Here is a 17,958-nt window from a genome sequence, read left to right as displayed (position 1 = left end):
AACAAACATAGACAAATCATACAACCTATTTAGGCTACATCCCTTCCCCCACCTATCAACCACTGATCAACCACTAATATGCTTTCCATCTCTCTGCATTTCTCCCTTATAAACAGTTCATGTGAAAGAAATACTGTCTGCAAAAATAATCACTATCAAATGTAGACCCACTATCAAAATACAGTAGTATTAAAAGAAATCATCTTGTAAGTGCCTCTCTGTGGTGGTTTGAATATGCTTGGCCCAGGGATTGCCACTATTTGGAGGTGTGACCTTGGAGTAGGTGTGGCCTTGTTGGAGTAGGTGTGGCTTTGTTGGAGTAGGTGTGTCACTGTGGGTGTGGGCTTTAAGACCCTCCACCGAGCTGCCTGGAAGCCAGTCTTCTAGAAGCTTTCAGATGAAGATGTAGAACACTCAGTTCCCCTGCACCATGCCTGCCTGGACGCTGCCATGCTTCCACCTTGTGATAATGGACTGAACCTCAGAACCTGTAAGCCAGCCTCAAGTAAATGTTGTACTTATAAGACTTGTCTTACATCATAGGAACAGAGACAGTCCCACAATACCCAGAGGAAGCTCCACTCCTGGGTGCTCTAACACACCCAGGATCATAGGATCAGAGGTGAGAACACAACATCTGTCCCCAAACTGGGAGTAACTGGGACCAGCGGGATCCAGGGACTCAGGAACCCCACCCAACCAGTGGCATGGGTTTCTTCCAGTCTGGGCCTGTACCCTGAGCAGACCTTAGGCACAAACTCCCCAGCCAGTTCCACAATACCCAGAGGAAGAGCTACTCCCAGGCACTCTAACTTGCCCGGGACCACAGAATCCTAGGATCCTGGGAGCTTGGTCACACTAGGATCTCTGGGCCACAGAGGCAGCTTGACTCCCAGGAGCTCTGACACACCCAGGATCTCAGGATCCCAGAATCACAGAATCACAGGATCACAGAAACAGCTTGACTCTGAGGAGTTCTGACACAACCAGGATCATAGAAAGGACAGGTTCCAGTCAGATATAGTGAGGGCAGATAGCACTAGAGATAATCAGATGGCAGGAGGCAATAACATAAGCAACAGAAACCAAGGTTACTTGGTGTCATCAGAACCCAATTCTCCCAGCATAGCAAGTCCCAGATATACCATCACACCAGAAAAGCACGATTTGGATCTAAAATCACTTCTCATGATGATAGAGGACCTTAAGAAGGTCATAAATAACCCCTTAAAGAAATACAAGAGAACACAGGTAAACAGCTAGAAGCCCTTAAAGAGGAAACACAATCAAATGGGCAAAGGAAATGAACAAAACCATGCAGGATCTAAAAATGGAAATAGAAACAATTAAAAAATCACAAAGGGAGACAACCCTGGAGTTAGAAAACCTAGGAAAGAGATCAGGAGTCATAGATACAGGCATCACCAAGAGAATACAAGAGATAGAATAGAGAATCTCAGGGGCAGAAGATACCATAGAAAACATTGACACAACAGTGAAAGAAAATGCAAAGAGAAAACAGCTCCTAAACCCCCCCCCCCCACACACACACAAAATCCAGGAAATCCAGGACACAATGAGAAGACCAAACCTAAGGATAGTAGGTATAGAAGAGAGTGAAGATTCCCAACTTAAAGGGCCAGTAAATATCTTCAACAAAATTATAGAAGAAAACTTCCCTAACCTAAAGAAAGAGATGCCCATGAAAATACAAAAAGCCTACAGAACTCCAAATAGTTGGGACCAGAAGAGAAATTCCTCCCATCACAGAATAATCAAAACACCAAATGCACAAAACAAAGAAAGAATATTAAAAGCAGTAAGGGAAAAAGGTCAAGTAACACATAAAGGCAGACCTATTAGAATTACACCAGACTTCTCACCAGAGACTCTGAAAGCTAGAAAATCCTGGGCAGATGTCATACAGACCTTAAGAGAACACAAATGCCAGCCCAGGCTCCTATACCCATCAAAACTCTCAATTACCATAGACCAAGAAACCAAGATATTCTATGACAAAAACCAAATTTACATAATATCTTCCCACAAATCCAGCCCTACAAAGGATAATAGATGAAAACCACCAACACAAGGAGAGAAATTACACCCTAGAAAAAGCAAGAAAGTAATCTTTCAACAAACTCAAAAGAAGATAGCCACACAAACATAATTCCACCTCTAACAACAAAAATAGCAGGAAGTAACACAATCACTTTTCCTTAATATCTCTTAATATGAAAATTAATATTACCATCATATCCTAATTGATTGAAATTCAAAGATATGAGGAATTAGAAATTTGTTGGCTGTCATCCAGTGGTATCTCTAATTTGGTAATTGAAGAAATAGGACCAATATTGTACAACCCATTTACTCTTTCTGCTTGTTTGTTTGACAGTGTTTTGCTGTGTACCACATAATGGTCTTGAAATCTCAGTCTCTCTATTAGTAGGATTGTTTTGTTTTGTTTTGTTTGTTTTTCTAGACAGGGTTTCTCTGTATAGCTCTGGCTGTCCTGGAACTCACTTTGTAGACCAGGCTGGCCTCGAACTCAGAAATCCACCTGCCTCTGCCTCCCAAGTGCTGGGATTAAAGGCATATGCCACCACTGCCCGGCCAGTAGAATTGTTTATTTGATGTTTTTATACTATATTATGGTTTTCAGAACAGCTTAAATATTTCAAAATTATTTATACAGCCAAAAGAAATGTAGACAATTAATTTGATAGGTGGCTTGTAAGAGAACAACAAAGAGTGAGACTGAATGTTTTGCTTGATATTTATAATTATTGTATAAGTTTTGAAGAAGATGACTTTATAAGTTACTCTTTTTCTGAGATGAATACTTTTCAAAATCATCACAGCCAATGAACCAGAATCTTACCCTTACCTGATGTCTGTGCCACCCTCCAAGCAGAACCATTGTTCATCAAAATAGTTGATGAATGACTTCATGGATAGACCATCTTAATATACACATCATTTGCTAAATGAGTGTAACCTGTTCCCTGTGGGCTGAGAATGATGATAATCACTCAAGTCAAATAGCTTTGATCATAGCAGGAAATCTGTATTGAAATAATCATGCCTACAATTAATTCCTTGATGCAGCAGAACTGTCATCTCTTATCTTAGCTACTATGGAGGTAAAAATCCTTTGGTGATGTGAGGGACATTGAAGTACAACCTTATTACAGTGAACTCCAATGGCTAAAAATTGTTCTTATTTTGGGTTTGTACCACAGTAAGAACCAAGATTTTAAGCTCTACGAAAAACAAAACAAACAAACAAACAGACTTTATCTTTTTATGCTCATTTAATAACATGTCCATCATTTTTATGATGATTGGTATAAAAATATATATTGTGTTGACTATAATAATAAAAAAATAAAAATAAAAATAAATAACAAGACTTGTCTTGGTCATGGTGTCTCTTCACAGCAATGCAAACCCTAACTAAGACACTCACTTTAGGAGGAGGTACTGATAGTATTGTGTGCATTGACTAATATTAGTTACTCTATTTGGGAGTTGGAAGGAAAAAGGAAAGGAAAAAACCCCTCAGGATAACACTAGTAGTTAGTATTGGAGAGACAGAGAAAAGATAGAGAAGGAGATATAGAGAACACTAAGGGCAAAGGAGGGGCATGAGGCAATTTTGGCTGAGGATTGGTTGACAAGAGAGATGTACGGAAGTAACTGGGTAAGGATATTCCCAGCACTCAGACAGATGGGACACAGGTGCTGCAGACTGGACAACCTCTGTTCTCTGGGAGAGGAAGATGAAAAAGGATGGTAAGGGTCTTAATCACTGTTCTACTGCTGTGAAGAGATACCATGACCAAGGCAACTCTTAGAAAGGAATCATTTAGTTGGGGCTGGATTAAAGTTTCAGAGGTTTAGACCATTGTCATCATGGTGGGAAGCATGTGCCAGCAGACACAGCACTGGTGTAGTTGAGAGCTGCATTCTGATCTCAGGCAGATAGGGAAACCCTGGGGTTGGCATGGGCTTTTGAAACCTCAAAGCCCAGCCCCAGTGACACACTTCCTCCAACAATGCCAAACCCCCTGATCCTTTCACTCCTTGGTGAGGAAGCCTTAAAATATAGGAGCCTGCAGGGGCCATTCTTTTTGTCAACATGACAGGGCGACAAGAAGTTGTCCTGCTCAATCGATGGTGAATATTAACCAAGAAGGGGATAACTGTGGAGGGGAGAAAGCTGGGTGAGTGTACATACAGGGAAAGTGTTGAGGTCTGGGAATTGCCACACAAACCACTCAGACACCGATTTCAGTTAAACAGGGCTGATTTACTGTATTCACACCCCAAGACTAATTGATCATGAATGTAGTCTAGACTCAGGAGCTAACTGTGACCCTGAATATTTCTCAGGTCCACTTTATATAGGCAAAAACTACAGTGAGCTCAGGTCCAGGTTCAGGAAGCACTACCTGTGACTCAAGCTATTTTGGCTAGCTAGACAGAACAGTTCTAACTGATCTTTATTCTGATTGGTCCTAAGAGAAGCATATGGTTGTGGAATTTCTTACCATTAACAAACTTCAGAACATAACAGGTATGTGGCAGCTTGACCCTGCTCTGAGCCAAGCTATTTTTCTGTGTCAGTAACAATATGAAATGACCGTCAGGCATCGACGAGGCTACAGATATGCTCAGGGAGCAGGCTTTAACAGAAAGCATTTTGGCCTGCTCGAGGTCTGCTGGGTCCAGTTTCCTGTCTGAGCCTCTTGATTATCCTTCTCAGGCCATCAGAAGCCTGTTGTGCCTCTAAATGATCCTCTTCTTACCTGGGTACTTTCTTTTGGGAGATAAGGTTACAGACATGTCTGGTCAGTGAGTGGCACTTTACTAATCTAGTCTCAGATGTCCCCCCAAACACCTCTGGAATGTCCTTCAGGAAACTTGTTGCAAGTGCCTTACCCTTGTGTCTTCAGCAATCCTGATTCTAATCTGTGTTGAAGTTCTGCAGGCTCTGGCTCTCTGGCTCTCTGGCTCTCTGGCTCTCTGGCTGTCCTCTGGCTGTCCTCTGGCTGTCCTCTGGCTCTCTCTCTGCCTCTCTCTCTGCCTCTCTCTCTGCCTCTCTCTCTGCCTCTCTCTCTACCTCTCTCTCTCTGCCCCTCTGCCCCTCTGCCCCTCTGCCTCTCTGCCTCTGGCTGAGTTTCCCCTTTGCCAATTACCAATTCAAAGAAAGATCCTTCTCCACCTTACAGTCTCTTACTGTCCTGGATCCATCACAGAGTCCCAAATTATTTGCTCTGAATTTCCAGAGAGGGCAGTTCACTGTGGGCCCCAGGCTGCAGGATGCCAGCTTAGCAGAAGGCTTTTTGAAATGGCATTCCATAGCTGTAGCAGCCCTACAGAATCCTGCATGTGCCTCTTTCTGCATGTGCCCCTTAGGCATCCCCTGTTGGATTCACTCTCAGCTTTTCTCTATGGTGTCTGTTGCTGGAAGCACTGTGCAGATTTCCTGAGGTTATATTGAGTTGTGTTTCTACATCCAGGTTAGCACGTCTCAGTATCTTTTGGTATTTGTCTCCTGATTTGTAAAGTTTTCAGTTTTACTTTGCTGTCAAATCTAGAAATGCCAGGCACCAGCCACCTCTTCTAATGACTATTAAACTTTTTTTTTTTGTCCAGTACATTCCTTGAAGAGTCTAACAGACCCTACCTGCATATCTAAATCTTAAAGGTTCTACTACTTTTAAAAATTATTCTCTATTAATTTTATGTGTATGGATGTTTTGCCCACATGTATGTTGGGGTGCCTAGTGCTTATGGAGGTAAAAAAAAATGCATCAGATGCCATGGAACTGTAGTTACAGATGGTTGTGAGCCATGATGTGGGTGCTGGGAATTGAACCTGGGTCCCTATGGGAGAGCAGGAAGTGACAATAGAGCCATCTCTTCAGCCCCAGGTTCTGTTGCTTTTTAATGTTACTGCACCGAGACCAAGTGTCTAACACAGTGACCACTGAGGGATACACTCAAACCACATCTGAGTTACAGCTGTATCCCCCAAAGTCAACACCTATATCCCCTTTCTCCTTTCAGAATATTGTCGTTGGACCTTGCCTCTGCCTTTCTTGGTAACTCTAGCTAAGTGTTTCGTGTGTGGGTTAGTTTGACATCAGAAGGTGGTTCTTTGAAAAGGATGTGTTAGTTAGGGTTTCTTTGGCTGTGATAAAATATCATGACCAACAGCAACTTGAGGCAGAGGGTGACTTCAGCTTAAAGTTACTGTAGTTCCACTCAACACAAACTAGAAGAAGGCCTCTCAACTGAGAAACTAGTGTAAGATTGAACTGCAGCAAGTCCATAGGGCATTTTCTCCATTAATGATTGATATGGGTGACCCAGGGTGCAAGACAGTGGGCAGCCTTCCTTCATGGCCGTTGCTGCAGTTCCTGTTTCCAGATTCCTGCCTTGAATTCCTGTCCTGACTTCCCTTAATGATGGACTACAACTGTAAGCTGAAAGAGTCTCTCACCCCCACGCCACCATTGGCCACGCTGTTCCATTACAGCAGGGGAAACCCTAACTGAGACATCCTTTTGAAAGAACCACCTTTTGGTTTAATTGATTTCTCAAGACTTTCTGTGCTCTATGGTATTGATTTCCATTACAATTATCATGGTTTCCTTCATTTTTACTGTATTAGTTTTTACTGCTGCACTTCCCTCCCCCATAGTCTTGTGCACATTGGGCATGTATCCTGTCTGCCACTAAGATATAATCTCATGGTGGATTGGTAAGTCATACATTTGAAACCCTTGCTGTTTCTTAATATTTGAAGTTATGAACTCCCTCTAAGGACTTTTGAGTTGCAGAATGGTGCCTCTTCATTGGCATTAACTCAAAGTATTTGATGATTAGTCTTGAACTAATATTTGTTGACCCTCTTGTCATTTAAATTTCACATTTGAGCTTCCTCATTCTTTCCAATAGTTGACTATAGTTTCATTCAGCTGTGTTGTACTATTTTTGTCTTTAAATGAACTGAGCCTTGCTTTGTGATGCAGCTTCTCTGTTTATTCTGCTTAGAGGTCGCTGAACCACCTGTGTTAACTATTTTTCCATAAAATCAGGTTGTTTACAGCCATTGTTTCTTTGACTTTTTCTTCATTTTTCATTCTACACCATTTCTGGAAGCCTTCAATAGTTTCGTTTTTCAAAATTAACTCTCATCATCTTCATTAAGGAGTGGACCATGCTGACTGCATGCTGGAAACCAATCATTGAAAGGGTTTTTAAATTAATTAGCATTACACAAAAAGGCCTTCCTAGTCTAGGAGTGAAGAGGCAGGGGCATGCCCATTTATAGTAGAAAGAAATATTGTAGGTAGAACATAACACTGTTTCTAGTGGATCACGCCAGTTGGCAACTGTCTCGGAGTTAGGAAGGCTGTCTTAACCTAACCAACCTATCAAACAGTTCACTTTCTCCCATGTTCTTAAAAAACTTCTCAGTATCCATGCTTACCATGTCCTGCAAAATAAACCAGTTTCACCTCACCAATGGCTTCTTGTATACTCTACTCAAGTTTCCTATGTTTATTTTGCCTGCTTTCTTCCTGCAGGGCACTCCTAGAACATATATGTGAAATGATTCCACAATGGCTCTTGAAGTTAGGCAACGAAATCACCAATGGTCAAATTGAACTTCTTCGCCACGTATGTACTTGTATGGCTTTGCAGGGCTCTGTTTTGCTTTGGGGATTTTCTTCCAGGAAGAATAAAGCCCAAATGAAGCAAGGCAGTGGGAAGAACAAAATGGAAACTTCTATCGTAATATTTCAAATGATTTTCGATGGAAAATGAAAAAAGTTTAGCAGCGTGGGTATCCCATCATAGGACTCAGTATTCATCTTATGATGAGGAAGGACATTCTAGCATTATTACTGTCTCAAGGCGTTGCTTCAGCCAGCCTCTCCACACAGTGCTCAGTTTGCCATTATTGAGATCCATGGACCCACACACTTGTTTTCTTTTGTGTTCTAGAATCCATTCTTTGCCATGGGAACATTTGGAAATGCCCTTATGCTCTTCTTTATTAATACAGTGTTACTGTTGTGTAATTAGTCCATGGAGGGAGTGTGAGACAGGAGACGAGGAGATGCTTCTGGGACCTATGTGCATGAGTATTTGAAAAGTGGAAAGCCTGTCTTTCTGTCCAACAACCACTTTCACTTCCTAACCCGTTTCCCACCAATGGTTTCTGCTGTTTTGTCCTTTGCCCTCATGCCATTTGCCCTGTGCTATTTGTCTGTCGGAAACATTGGTTGGTAAACTTATTTTTTGCCCGTGCATGTGGCATGTGTGTCTGTGTGTATGCATGTTAGCAAGTGTATGAGTGAGCACATGTGTGGAGGCCACAAGTTGATGTTATATATCTTCCTTACTCTGTTTATCTGCTGAAGAGGGTTCTTTCACAGAACCAGGGCTCGCAGATTCCGTCACTAGCTCAGCTAGTCTAGCTAGTTAGCCAATTTGCCCTAGGGATCCATTTCTACCTTTTGAGCACCAGGGTAGATGCAGGCCACATGCCTGCCCAGGTTTTACCTGGGGTTTCTAACCTCATCTTCAGGCTTGTGCAGTAAAAGCTTTAAGCATAAATAAATAAATAAATAAAGGAGGAAGAAATTATTTATTTCTAATTTGCACATCAGAATTATGACTGTTTTCTATGTTATAAAATACATGCAAAAGTCAACGGATTTTTTTTTTTAAACCCAGTATTTTAAAATAACTTTGAAATGGTTCAAAATATGGAAGTGACAGAACAGTTCCTCCAGCCCTGCTTCTTAAATGCAGAGCTCTTGTAGGTGATGTGAAACTATAGCTCACAGAGAGACACAGATCCCAAGTGAAGCTCATCACCAGCTGTATTTGTTACCCGATGGCACACAGTTGTGAGTCTGTAAATTATGCAGTGGGTTCCCTTTAACTGACCAGTAAAACGTTCCACCAGCTTCAGTGTGCATTAGTTAGTTGTTCTTGAAAACAGTAACGAGAGTAGTATTTCTGTATTTTAAGACAGCTTCTCAGTTCATTCTGGAGCAGATTGGAAATTCACTTTCAGGCTTTCATGTAAAGAAATAATCCAGTGGGGGTGTGGGGGCATGCACCTGGATACCCAGTACTTAAGATGCTCAGGCAGGAAGATGATCTTTGTCAGTTTGTCAGTAGCATAGCCAGCCTGTGCTACATAGGGAGTTTAGTTCCAGGAAAGCCTGGTCTACAAGTATCTTATCTCAACACCACACACACACACACACACACACACACACACACACACACACTGAGTATCACTGGCCTGTTGGTCTATGATCATTTTCAACAACCAATTCACACCAAGATGCAGTTGCAAACAGCTGTGGATTTATAAAATGGCCTCCCTTTGGAATATTTCATTTACTCGTTATTACACCTCCTCTCTCTCTCTCTCTCTCTCTCTCTCTCTCTCTCTCTCTCTCTTTTCTTTCCCCTCCCTCCTTCCCTTTCCCCACTCCCCCCTGTTTTGTTTTTCCATGCTGGGAACTAAACTTGGGCTTTGTATGTACCAGGGCATCCTCTAACAATGAGCTATAGGCCAAACTGTCACTTATATTCTGAAAAGGAAAGTTAAGTATCCTTTTTAAAGCGAGTTAATTAACAATTATTATTTTGAGACAGGGTCTTGTTACATAGCCCAGGCTGGCCTTGGATTCATTGTGTAGCTCAGGTTGACCTCTAACTCCCGTGGTTTCAGGCCTTCCCACTCCATCCTGCCTTGTTAGTTTATATGGGTTAGGGAGTCACTAGTAAAGCTGGAGCAATTGGTTGGTAAGACAAAAAATCTCCACAGTAACTTCTGTCTTGAGAGCCTGAATTAGAACCATAGCCTGTGTGTTTTATATGAGAGTCATTTCCTATGTGTTAAAAACTCTGGGAATAAGTGATAAGTTTTTGCTTTTTTGTTTTAACTTTAATTCTCCCTATGATAATTGTATGCCCTTGACTCTGCCACTTCCCCTCGGTCATATCACTGAACTGAAGAGAATAGCAACTGTTCACGTTGCCTTCACAGGGAGGCCGAGAGATGGACTGACGCTTTAGCTCAGCAAAAATATGTTCTTTCAGAAACAGTATAGTCCAGGCCATTGGATGTGACAGAGCTCTACTGGCTCATTTACCTCTGAGAAGTTGGGAGAGCAGGTGGAATGGGATTGGTGGACTGTCCTTGACAACACAGTTGTGGGCTGCCCAGCTCACATTGCACATAACAGATGTCCAATCAATATTTCCTTCAAGTAAAGATCGGGACAGGGAGGGGGCCGGTCCTTTTGAGTTATTTATAGAGCACTAGAATGCTTTAGGGCATTCAATTTGGCAACTTGAACTCTAATGACTCAATGACCCTTGGTCAAGGTAAAGAAGCAGAAACCAGTTCAGCACAGATAGTTGAGAAAAGGAAAACAGGGCTACAGTAGCTAAGAAATTTGATTTCTTTAAGAATTAGGGGTTGCTGAAAGTTGGACATGGGCATGTGAGTGTTGTGTGTGTTTCACATGTATATATACGCAGGTGCATGTGAGCATGCTGCAAAGGCCTGAGACTGATGTCAGATAGCTTCCCCAATGGCTCTTCTACCTTATTTATTGAGACGAGGTCTCCCAACCTAACTCAGAGCTGACCTGTATGGCTAGTCTTGCTTTGGGGATCCCCTGCCTCTGCCTTCCAGGACTGGAATGACAGGCGTGCAGGCATACCCATCCAACATGTGTTCGAGGTCTCTAGCTTACAAGTGCTGTAAACGCTGAGTCATCTTTCCCAGCCCCCTTCCTGCTTTTATGATTTATATGCGATATAATGTTCTAAAATGGTTGCTTGGATTGTAATCATTTTCACAGATGGATGAAATGCATATAGCTATGATCCAGTGGATGGTAAATTTGCTGACCATAATGCTTCCTGATTTTACTGACCAAGACATTCTCCCAAAGAGGGAGGAGAGCACCTTAGAGACCCCTGAGGAGCATGAAATAGGCATCGCAGAGTTAGAGATAAACGCAATTGCACTGGTCAAGCGGTTGGCACGATACTCCAGCTACTTGCACAGGTAACATCTCCTGGTTCCTGCATTGCTGTTCATTTGAAGGTTAATACATGTAAGGTGGGACAGATATCAAAATAACAACAATAGGGGTTACTTTAAGACCTTGAAAAGAAATACCAAGCTGAAGCAGGAGGGTTGTGAGTTCAAGGCTGGGCTGGCTATGTAACAAAATTCCTGTCTCAGAAAGAATGAAATCCTAGTTTAGGTTTTCAGCTTGTTTCAGCACGGTGCCCAGAGGTGATACAGGATCCTTTGGGAAACAGTTTTGGCAGAGGAAGGATAGGAAATGTGCTATGCAAACCTGAGTGTTGGCTTTTTAAAAAAGGACTGGCTTGCTTGCATAAATAAGATATGTCTTGCATGTTTATATGTACCGGGAAGCATTTAAGATGCTTGTAGTCTTGGGGCTTTGAAGATGGCTCAGTGGGTACCACCATGGAAGTGTGAACACCTGAGTTCTATCTCCAGCACCTACATAAAAGGCAAACATTATGTCTGTCCCTAGAGCTGGAGGTTGGGAGAAGCAGAGATAAGCAGATCCCTGGAGCTTGCTGGCCAGTCAGTCTAGTCAAAACAGTAAGCTCCACACTTAGCAAGAGGCTGTCCCAAAGGACGAAGCAGAGCACAATAGTGGAAGGCTCCTGATGACAACCCCTGGCTTACCCCCAAAGACAGAGAGAGAGAGAGAGAGAGAGAGAGAGAGAGCGAGAGAGAGAGCAGAATAAAATAAGATGCTTCTAATTCCATGTAAAATTGAATTTATAACTTTTGTGTGTTTTACTAAATACTAATCAATTGTCTTTTATAAAACTGAAAAAACAAGCCGGGTGTGGTGGCACACGCCTTTAATCCCAGCACTTGGGAGGCAGAGGCAGGCAGATTTCTGAGTTCGAGGCCAGCCTAGTCTACAGAGTGAGTTCCAGGACAGCCAGGGCTACACAGAGAAACCCTGTCTAAAAAAAAAAATAACCTGAAAAAACAAAAGAGCACAAACCCGAGCTGGGTGTGATGCTCACACCTTTAATTCCTGTACCCAGGAGGCAGGGTGAGACAGATCTCTGGTCTAATAGTGACTCCTAGGACAGCTAGATCTCTATGGAGAGAACTTGTCAAACAAACAAACAACAACAAAACCCACCAGCAGCAGCAGCAACAACAACAAAACCCACCCCAAAACCAAAGCACAAAGACAACAGTAACAATCCGGGTATGGTGCCGCATTGCCTCGCCTTTGGGAGCCAGAAGCGGGAGGGAGGGTCAGGAGCTCAAGGCTGAGGTTAGTTTGGGTTACAAGAAATACTGTTTCAAAAACAAAACAAACCCCAAGAATCTGAAAAGTTGGAAGATTTGCAAAATTAGAAGGTTCCCATCAAGAAAAGGTTAGACGTGAAAACTGTAACCTGTGTTTTAAATTGAGAGTTGCATGTGGTTACTTTTAGTTTGGGAAGTCCCACATAAGAGCAAGCTGCCCTTTAGTTCAACTCAAGTTTACAATGTTCAGAGGTGAAAGGAATGTGGCAGGAAGGCCACAGGAAGAGAAATGTAGCAAGCAGAACTTACTGCCCCGGGAAGCAGTACTTCGATTGCGATGGTAAATTATCACGGTTAATGGCGTCTGGATTTTAAGTACTTAAAGGATCAGTAATGAGTAGAGCATGCTAGGATTATTAGTCAGCTTCTCATCGCTATAATGAAATACCTGAGATAATTCATTTATAAAAGGAAATGTTTTGCACTAGTTTCCAGTTTGCAGTGTCCCAGTCAGTGGGTCTGAAACCAGGAGGCACAGCATCTCTTCAGGAGTCTGTGAGTGAAAAACTGCACAGCAAGGGAGCAAAAGGGAAGAGAAAGGGATAATACAGTCCCTTGCATGGGCTCACCTCCATGGGCAGAGACCTAAGGACCCCACTAGCCCCTCCTCCTGCAGCTTTCAATATCTCCCAATAGTGCCATCTTGGGAGGAGAGGGCCAAGTCTGTAGCATGTGACCCTTTGGGAATTACAATCTTCCAAATCACAGTACAGAGCTTATGTGAGCTCACTGCCACTATCTCATCTGTCTCTGTCTGTCTGACTCTTTCTGTCTGTCTGTCTGTATCCAGTTGCTGTATAGGCATGGTAAGAGCAATGGCCCTGAGTAGAGCTGCTCACTTACAGAAGAATCCTGCTAAGGACCGTCAGGACCTGGAAAAGATGAATGTAAGAATTTCTTGTCTTAGCTTTGTTTGGTTTTGTTGTTAGCAGATTTTTCAGGTCTAATTAAATCAAAACACACTGTACATACTTGGTTTAAATAATTTTATAGTTTAAAAATATTCATGCAGTCATTAAAGCATTCATTATAATAAAAGTGGTGTGTAGGCATAACTTTTTTGCAACCTACTTCTAATAAGGGTCCAACCTCTCTCCTAGCCCACCACCCAGCAGAGTTAGTAGAAGAGAACAGCTTTTAGGATATGGGGGATGTGGACCTGTTCAGCAATAGTTCTTTGGAAGTGAGCTTAATCTTCTTTGGCAGCAGTTCACTCTCTTAGCAAACACCAAATACAACTCAGCAGCTATAGTCCAGTCTTTTCTGCAGGCAGACACCAGGCAAAAATCAACAGCTCCAGTCCAGTCCTCTCAACAGGCAGCTGTCGCACTCATTTGTCATCAGTGTGCTTTGAGAGGAGGAAACATTTTGGCTCATAATTTCACTCAGTGTTCAGCTGGCTCCATTGAACTGTACTGAGGCAGGGCATCATGGCAGAGGGCATGTGGTAGACAAGAGATGTTCACCTCATGGCAACTGGGAAGCAGAAAGAGGCAGACAAGAAGGGGCTTGCTATGGTTTGTCTATGCTCAGCCCAGGGAGTGGCACTATTAGAAGGTGTGGCCCTGTTGGAGTAGGTGTGTCACTGTGGGTGTGGGCTTTAAGACTCTCATCCTAGCTGTCTGGAAGTCAGTATTCTGCTAGCAGCCTTCAGATGAAGATGTAGATCTCCCAGCTCCTCCTGCACCATGTCTGCCATACTCCCACCTTGATGATAATGGACGGAACCTCTGAACCTGTAAGCCAGCTCCCCAAGATGTTGTCCTTTTATAAGACTTGCCATGGTCATGGTGTCTGTTCACAGAAGTAAAACCCTGACTAAGACAGGCTAGGGACTGGAATTGTTCTTCGAAGACAGAACCCCCACATTCTCCAACCACATCCTACCTTCTATTAATCTATTCCTCACAGACTTCTCAGTGGATTAACCCATCCATGAAGTTGGTACCCTCATTATAGACCTTTCAATGGCACCACCAGGCAAAGAGCAACACAAATATATATATATATATATATATATATATATATATATATATATATATATTCCATTTTTCTCTTGGTGGACACCTAAGTTGTTTCCAACCTTGATAATTATAGGCAAAGCTTCAGTGTACTTTAATGCCCTAATCTTTGGACAGGCATCTCTTGGAATGGGATATATATATATATATATATATATATTTCCAAGATGACTGAACCATGTTTATACTCCTGTTGTTAGGGTCTGTGATTCACTGAAGAAAGACCCCAGACTTCATTAGTATGCAAAAGCAAAGAGTGTTTATTCAGTTGAATTTTCTGCATGCAGGGGTTTCCCCACTCAGGAATGGAGACCCATGGTGGACTCACAGGCCCAACTTGTCAGATGTTGTCAGCTAGGGGAATTCCAGGGAGGGGCATGTACCCCTTTACCTTGATTGGTTAGCTCTATCTCTAGGGTCTGACTGATTCTATAATTGGTTAGGCTCTGGAGACTTCCCAGGGGGTCGCTTACTCACTCTAGCTATCTATTCCTACTTCAGGCCAGATGACAAGGTGTCCTCGGATTGACTGCCTGCAGCTGCTGCTGGCTGACCACAGGTTCCTGGATCCAGGTTCTCATTTCTAGGAAACAGAAACTTAGGCCTAAGTCTCCCAAACTGTCAGTGTGCAGCCCTGTCATGGAGTCAGCCTGGCTCTGGCTGACTCAGTCCTCTATCAGCAGTAAACAATGATCCTTTGTCTCACATCCTCACTGATAGTTGATATAGCCCATATTTCAAATGTGGACATTCCCATAGCTGGGTAGTAGTGGATATCAGGGTTGTGATTTGCATTTCCTTAATGACTGATGGTGTTGACTTTCTCCTCTTGTGCTTAGTCTTTATACGTATGTCGTCTTTGGTGAAAGTCTGTCAGTCTGTCTAAATCATTGGCACATTAGTGTTGGCTTGTTTCCTTATAAAGTACTGGGAACTCTATTTGGGTTGGATAATGAGTCTTATATCCTATGTATTATTTAAAAGTGTTTCCTCCAGCTTGTGATGTTTCCTGTCTTACTAGGACTTTGACGGCTGGGGGTGGGGATGGGGGTGGCTCAGCAGGCTAAGCACTTGCTTGCCCATGCCTGAGAACTGGTAATCAGATCTCCAGAAGCCATGTAAATATCAGGTATGCATGGCAGCCTGTCAGTAATCCCAGAGCTGAGAAGGCAGAGACAGCAGGTCCACAGGTGAAGCTGGTTAATTAGACCAGGGCAATCAGTCAGGTCGAGACTCTTCCTCGGTGGGTAAAAGTGGGAGAGTGAGCAGGGACACCACCAGATGTCAACCTCTGGATGCCACACATTCACATTCACACATAACCCACACAAACACGTGTCCACACACGTGAGAAAGCATGGTCAGACATGCGTGTCACACATACATGTCGTGTCACACATACATATACATACAAAAATGCCCCCCCCAAAGGATACCTTGAGAGATAGGAGACTCTTACTTTGATGGTGATCTAGCCTTTGTTTTATGAATCTTGCTTTTTGTGTTACTTTAAAGGAAAAGTTCTGCCTAACAGCATCAAAAAGATTTTTCTCTCATGTTGTCTTCTAGATGTTAAATAGTTTTAGGCTCTACTCTCAGGTTTATTATCCTTTGAGTTAAAAAAAAATTTTTAAAGAAATCTGTGTTTCCAGGCATGGTTCCTATTTGGCATCTATGTTATCTGAGTATTGTGGTGCCCTCTGTTAAAAAGACTGTTATTTATCAAGATGCTTTGTCATCTTTGCTGAAACATCTATTGAACATGTATGTGTTGGTCTGAGCCTTTTCCAGGTAGATCTATTGGTCAACATGATCACCAATCTTCATGATTTTTATCATAAATTTTATAATCTCATAGTGGAAATCCTCAAAATTTGTTTTTAAAGGTTATACCAGAAATTTTGTTATACCATATGAAACTTTAGCTTACCAATCTCTTCAACAGATGTTGAGTTTTTTATTTGGATTGCATTTTAACTATTGATCAGTGGCTGGAAAGTTGACCCCCTAACCATTTTGTGTCTTTTTTTTTTTAAAGATTTATTTATTATATGTAAGTATACTGTAGCTGTCTTCAGACACACCAGAAGAGGGTGTCACATCTCATTACGGGTGGTTGTGAGCCACCATGTGGTTGCTGGGATTTGAACTCAGGACCTTCGGAAGAACAATCAGTGCTCTTACCCGCTGAGCCATCTCGCCAGCCCACTTTGTGTCTTTAGATCTATTAATACAGTGTGTATCATTTGTTTATTTAATTGAAACTGTGGCTTTCAACAAATATTTCTTACTCTCATCAAACTTATCTCTATTTTATTTTGGTGTTACTATAAATATTCAGTATTTCATACTGAGAATCAAATGAATATTTGATTGATACAGATATATACACAGTGCTTAGGAAAGAGTTTAATATAGAACTAAAAACCATAAATGAGTTTGCTACTTCTATTTGTTTCCTGAGGAGACATAACACAACCATGTCTATTTACTCCAGATAGGGAGCCCGTGACAGACCAAAGAAATAATTATACCAATGTCCAAGTTGGTGCATCAATGAGTTTTATTGGGGCTACTTCTAGGGATACGAATGAAAGGTTTCTTACAGAAACAGAAATGACTCAAAGACAGCCGCATCACCAAAGCCCACTCCAGCATGGATGGCAGCTCCCAAAGCTGGGGACCCAGGTCACACTGTCTGACCTACAGACCGGTCACAGGTGGAGTTGTCCTTTCCAGGTGGTTTGATTGGTCTGAGCCTTTTCCAGGCAGATCAGTTGGTCTCTGCTGCTGGGCTTATCTGAAAATAACTCTCAGTAGGTTTGAGAGAATGTGGTCAGTTTCAAGGACTCCCTGAAGCTATTTTGAGTTATTTCCTGTTCAATCTTAGAGGAAACTCTCACACAACACTATTGTTACTAGCAAACAATCATGTTGGCATGGTCAGTCACATAAAATTTATTGGGACAGATCATTTAAGGGATAGTAAACCCAAGAATTCTGTATCTGGTTTTATGGTACCTCACCACCCTTCCCCTCAACAGCCCTAATCATAAGCCCTGTAAGTGAGGCGGGGTGTGATTAGGCCTACACTGTAGTGAGACACCTCTGTGCAGTGGGAGTCAGTGAGTCGGCATAGTCTAATCCCCCTCCCCACGTAGAGTAATTATGCTCTATCTCTTCCCAGAGAGAATGTTATGATTGGATCAGCACGTGTTCATACCTCATTTCTGATATCAAAGGCAGGAAAATCCGATTACTGTCATATGAGGAAGCAGAGAAGCTGCTCGGGGAAGAGGTATTTACTGCATGCTGGTATCATTTGGTTTGTAAGGAAATGAATGGGACAGTCCTTAGTAAGGTCACACTCAGGTTCTTCCTGCATCTCAGGGTACCTAAGTTGCAGCATCTTTCTGAAATTGCTGTTCTACATGCTCACCATAGACTGCTGGAAGAAAATTCATATCTGACCTAGAGTGCCAAGCGATTCTTCTTCCTCCCCCC

General features: G+C 42.4%; 1 protein-coding gene across 1 annotated transcript in view; it reads left to right on the top strand.

Annotated features, from left to right (window-relative positions):
- Window positions 1-17,958, top strand: part of Axdnd1 (axonemal dynein light chain domain containing 1) — a 94,632-nt gene that overhangs the window by 64,140 nt on the left and 12,534 nt on the right. The window contains exons 18-21 of the mRNA XM_021161273.2: window positions 7,605-7,698; window positions 10,917-11,125; window positions 13,224-13,320; window positions 17,642-17,752. Of these exons, the coding sequence (XP_021016932.1) occupies window positions 7,605-7,698; window positions 10,917-11,125; window positions 13,224-13,320; window positions 17,642-17,752 (511 nt within the window). The remainder of the gene's footprint in view (window positions 1-7,604; window positions 7,699-10,916; window positions 11,126-13,223; window positions 13,321-17,641; window positions 17,753-17,958) is intronic.

This window comes from Mus caroli, chromosome 1 (genome assembly GCF_900094665.2).
Source record: "Mus caroli chromosome 1, CAROLI_EIJ_v1.1, whole genome shotgun sequence".
NCBI classification, from domain to species: domain Eukaryota; kingdom Metazoa; phylum Chordata; class Mammalia; order Rodentia; family Muridae; genus Mus; species Mus caroli.
This window is presented reverse-complemented; position numbering and strand designations above follow the sequence as displayed.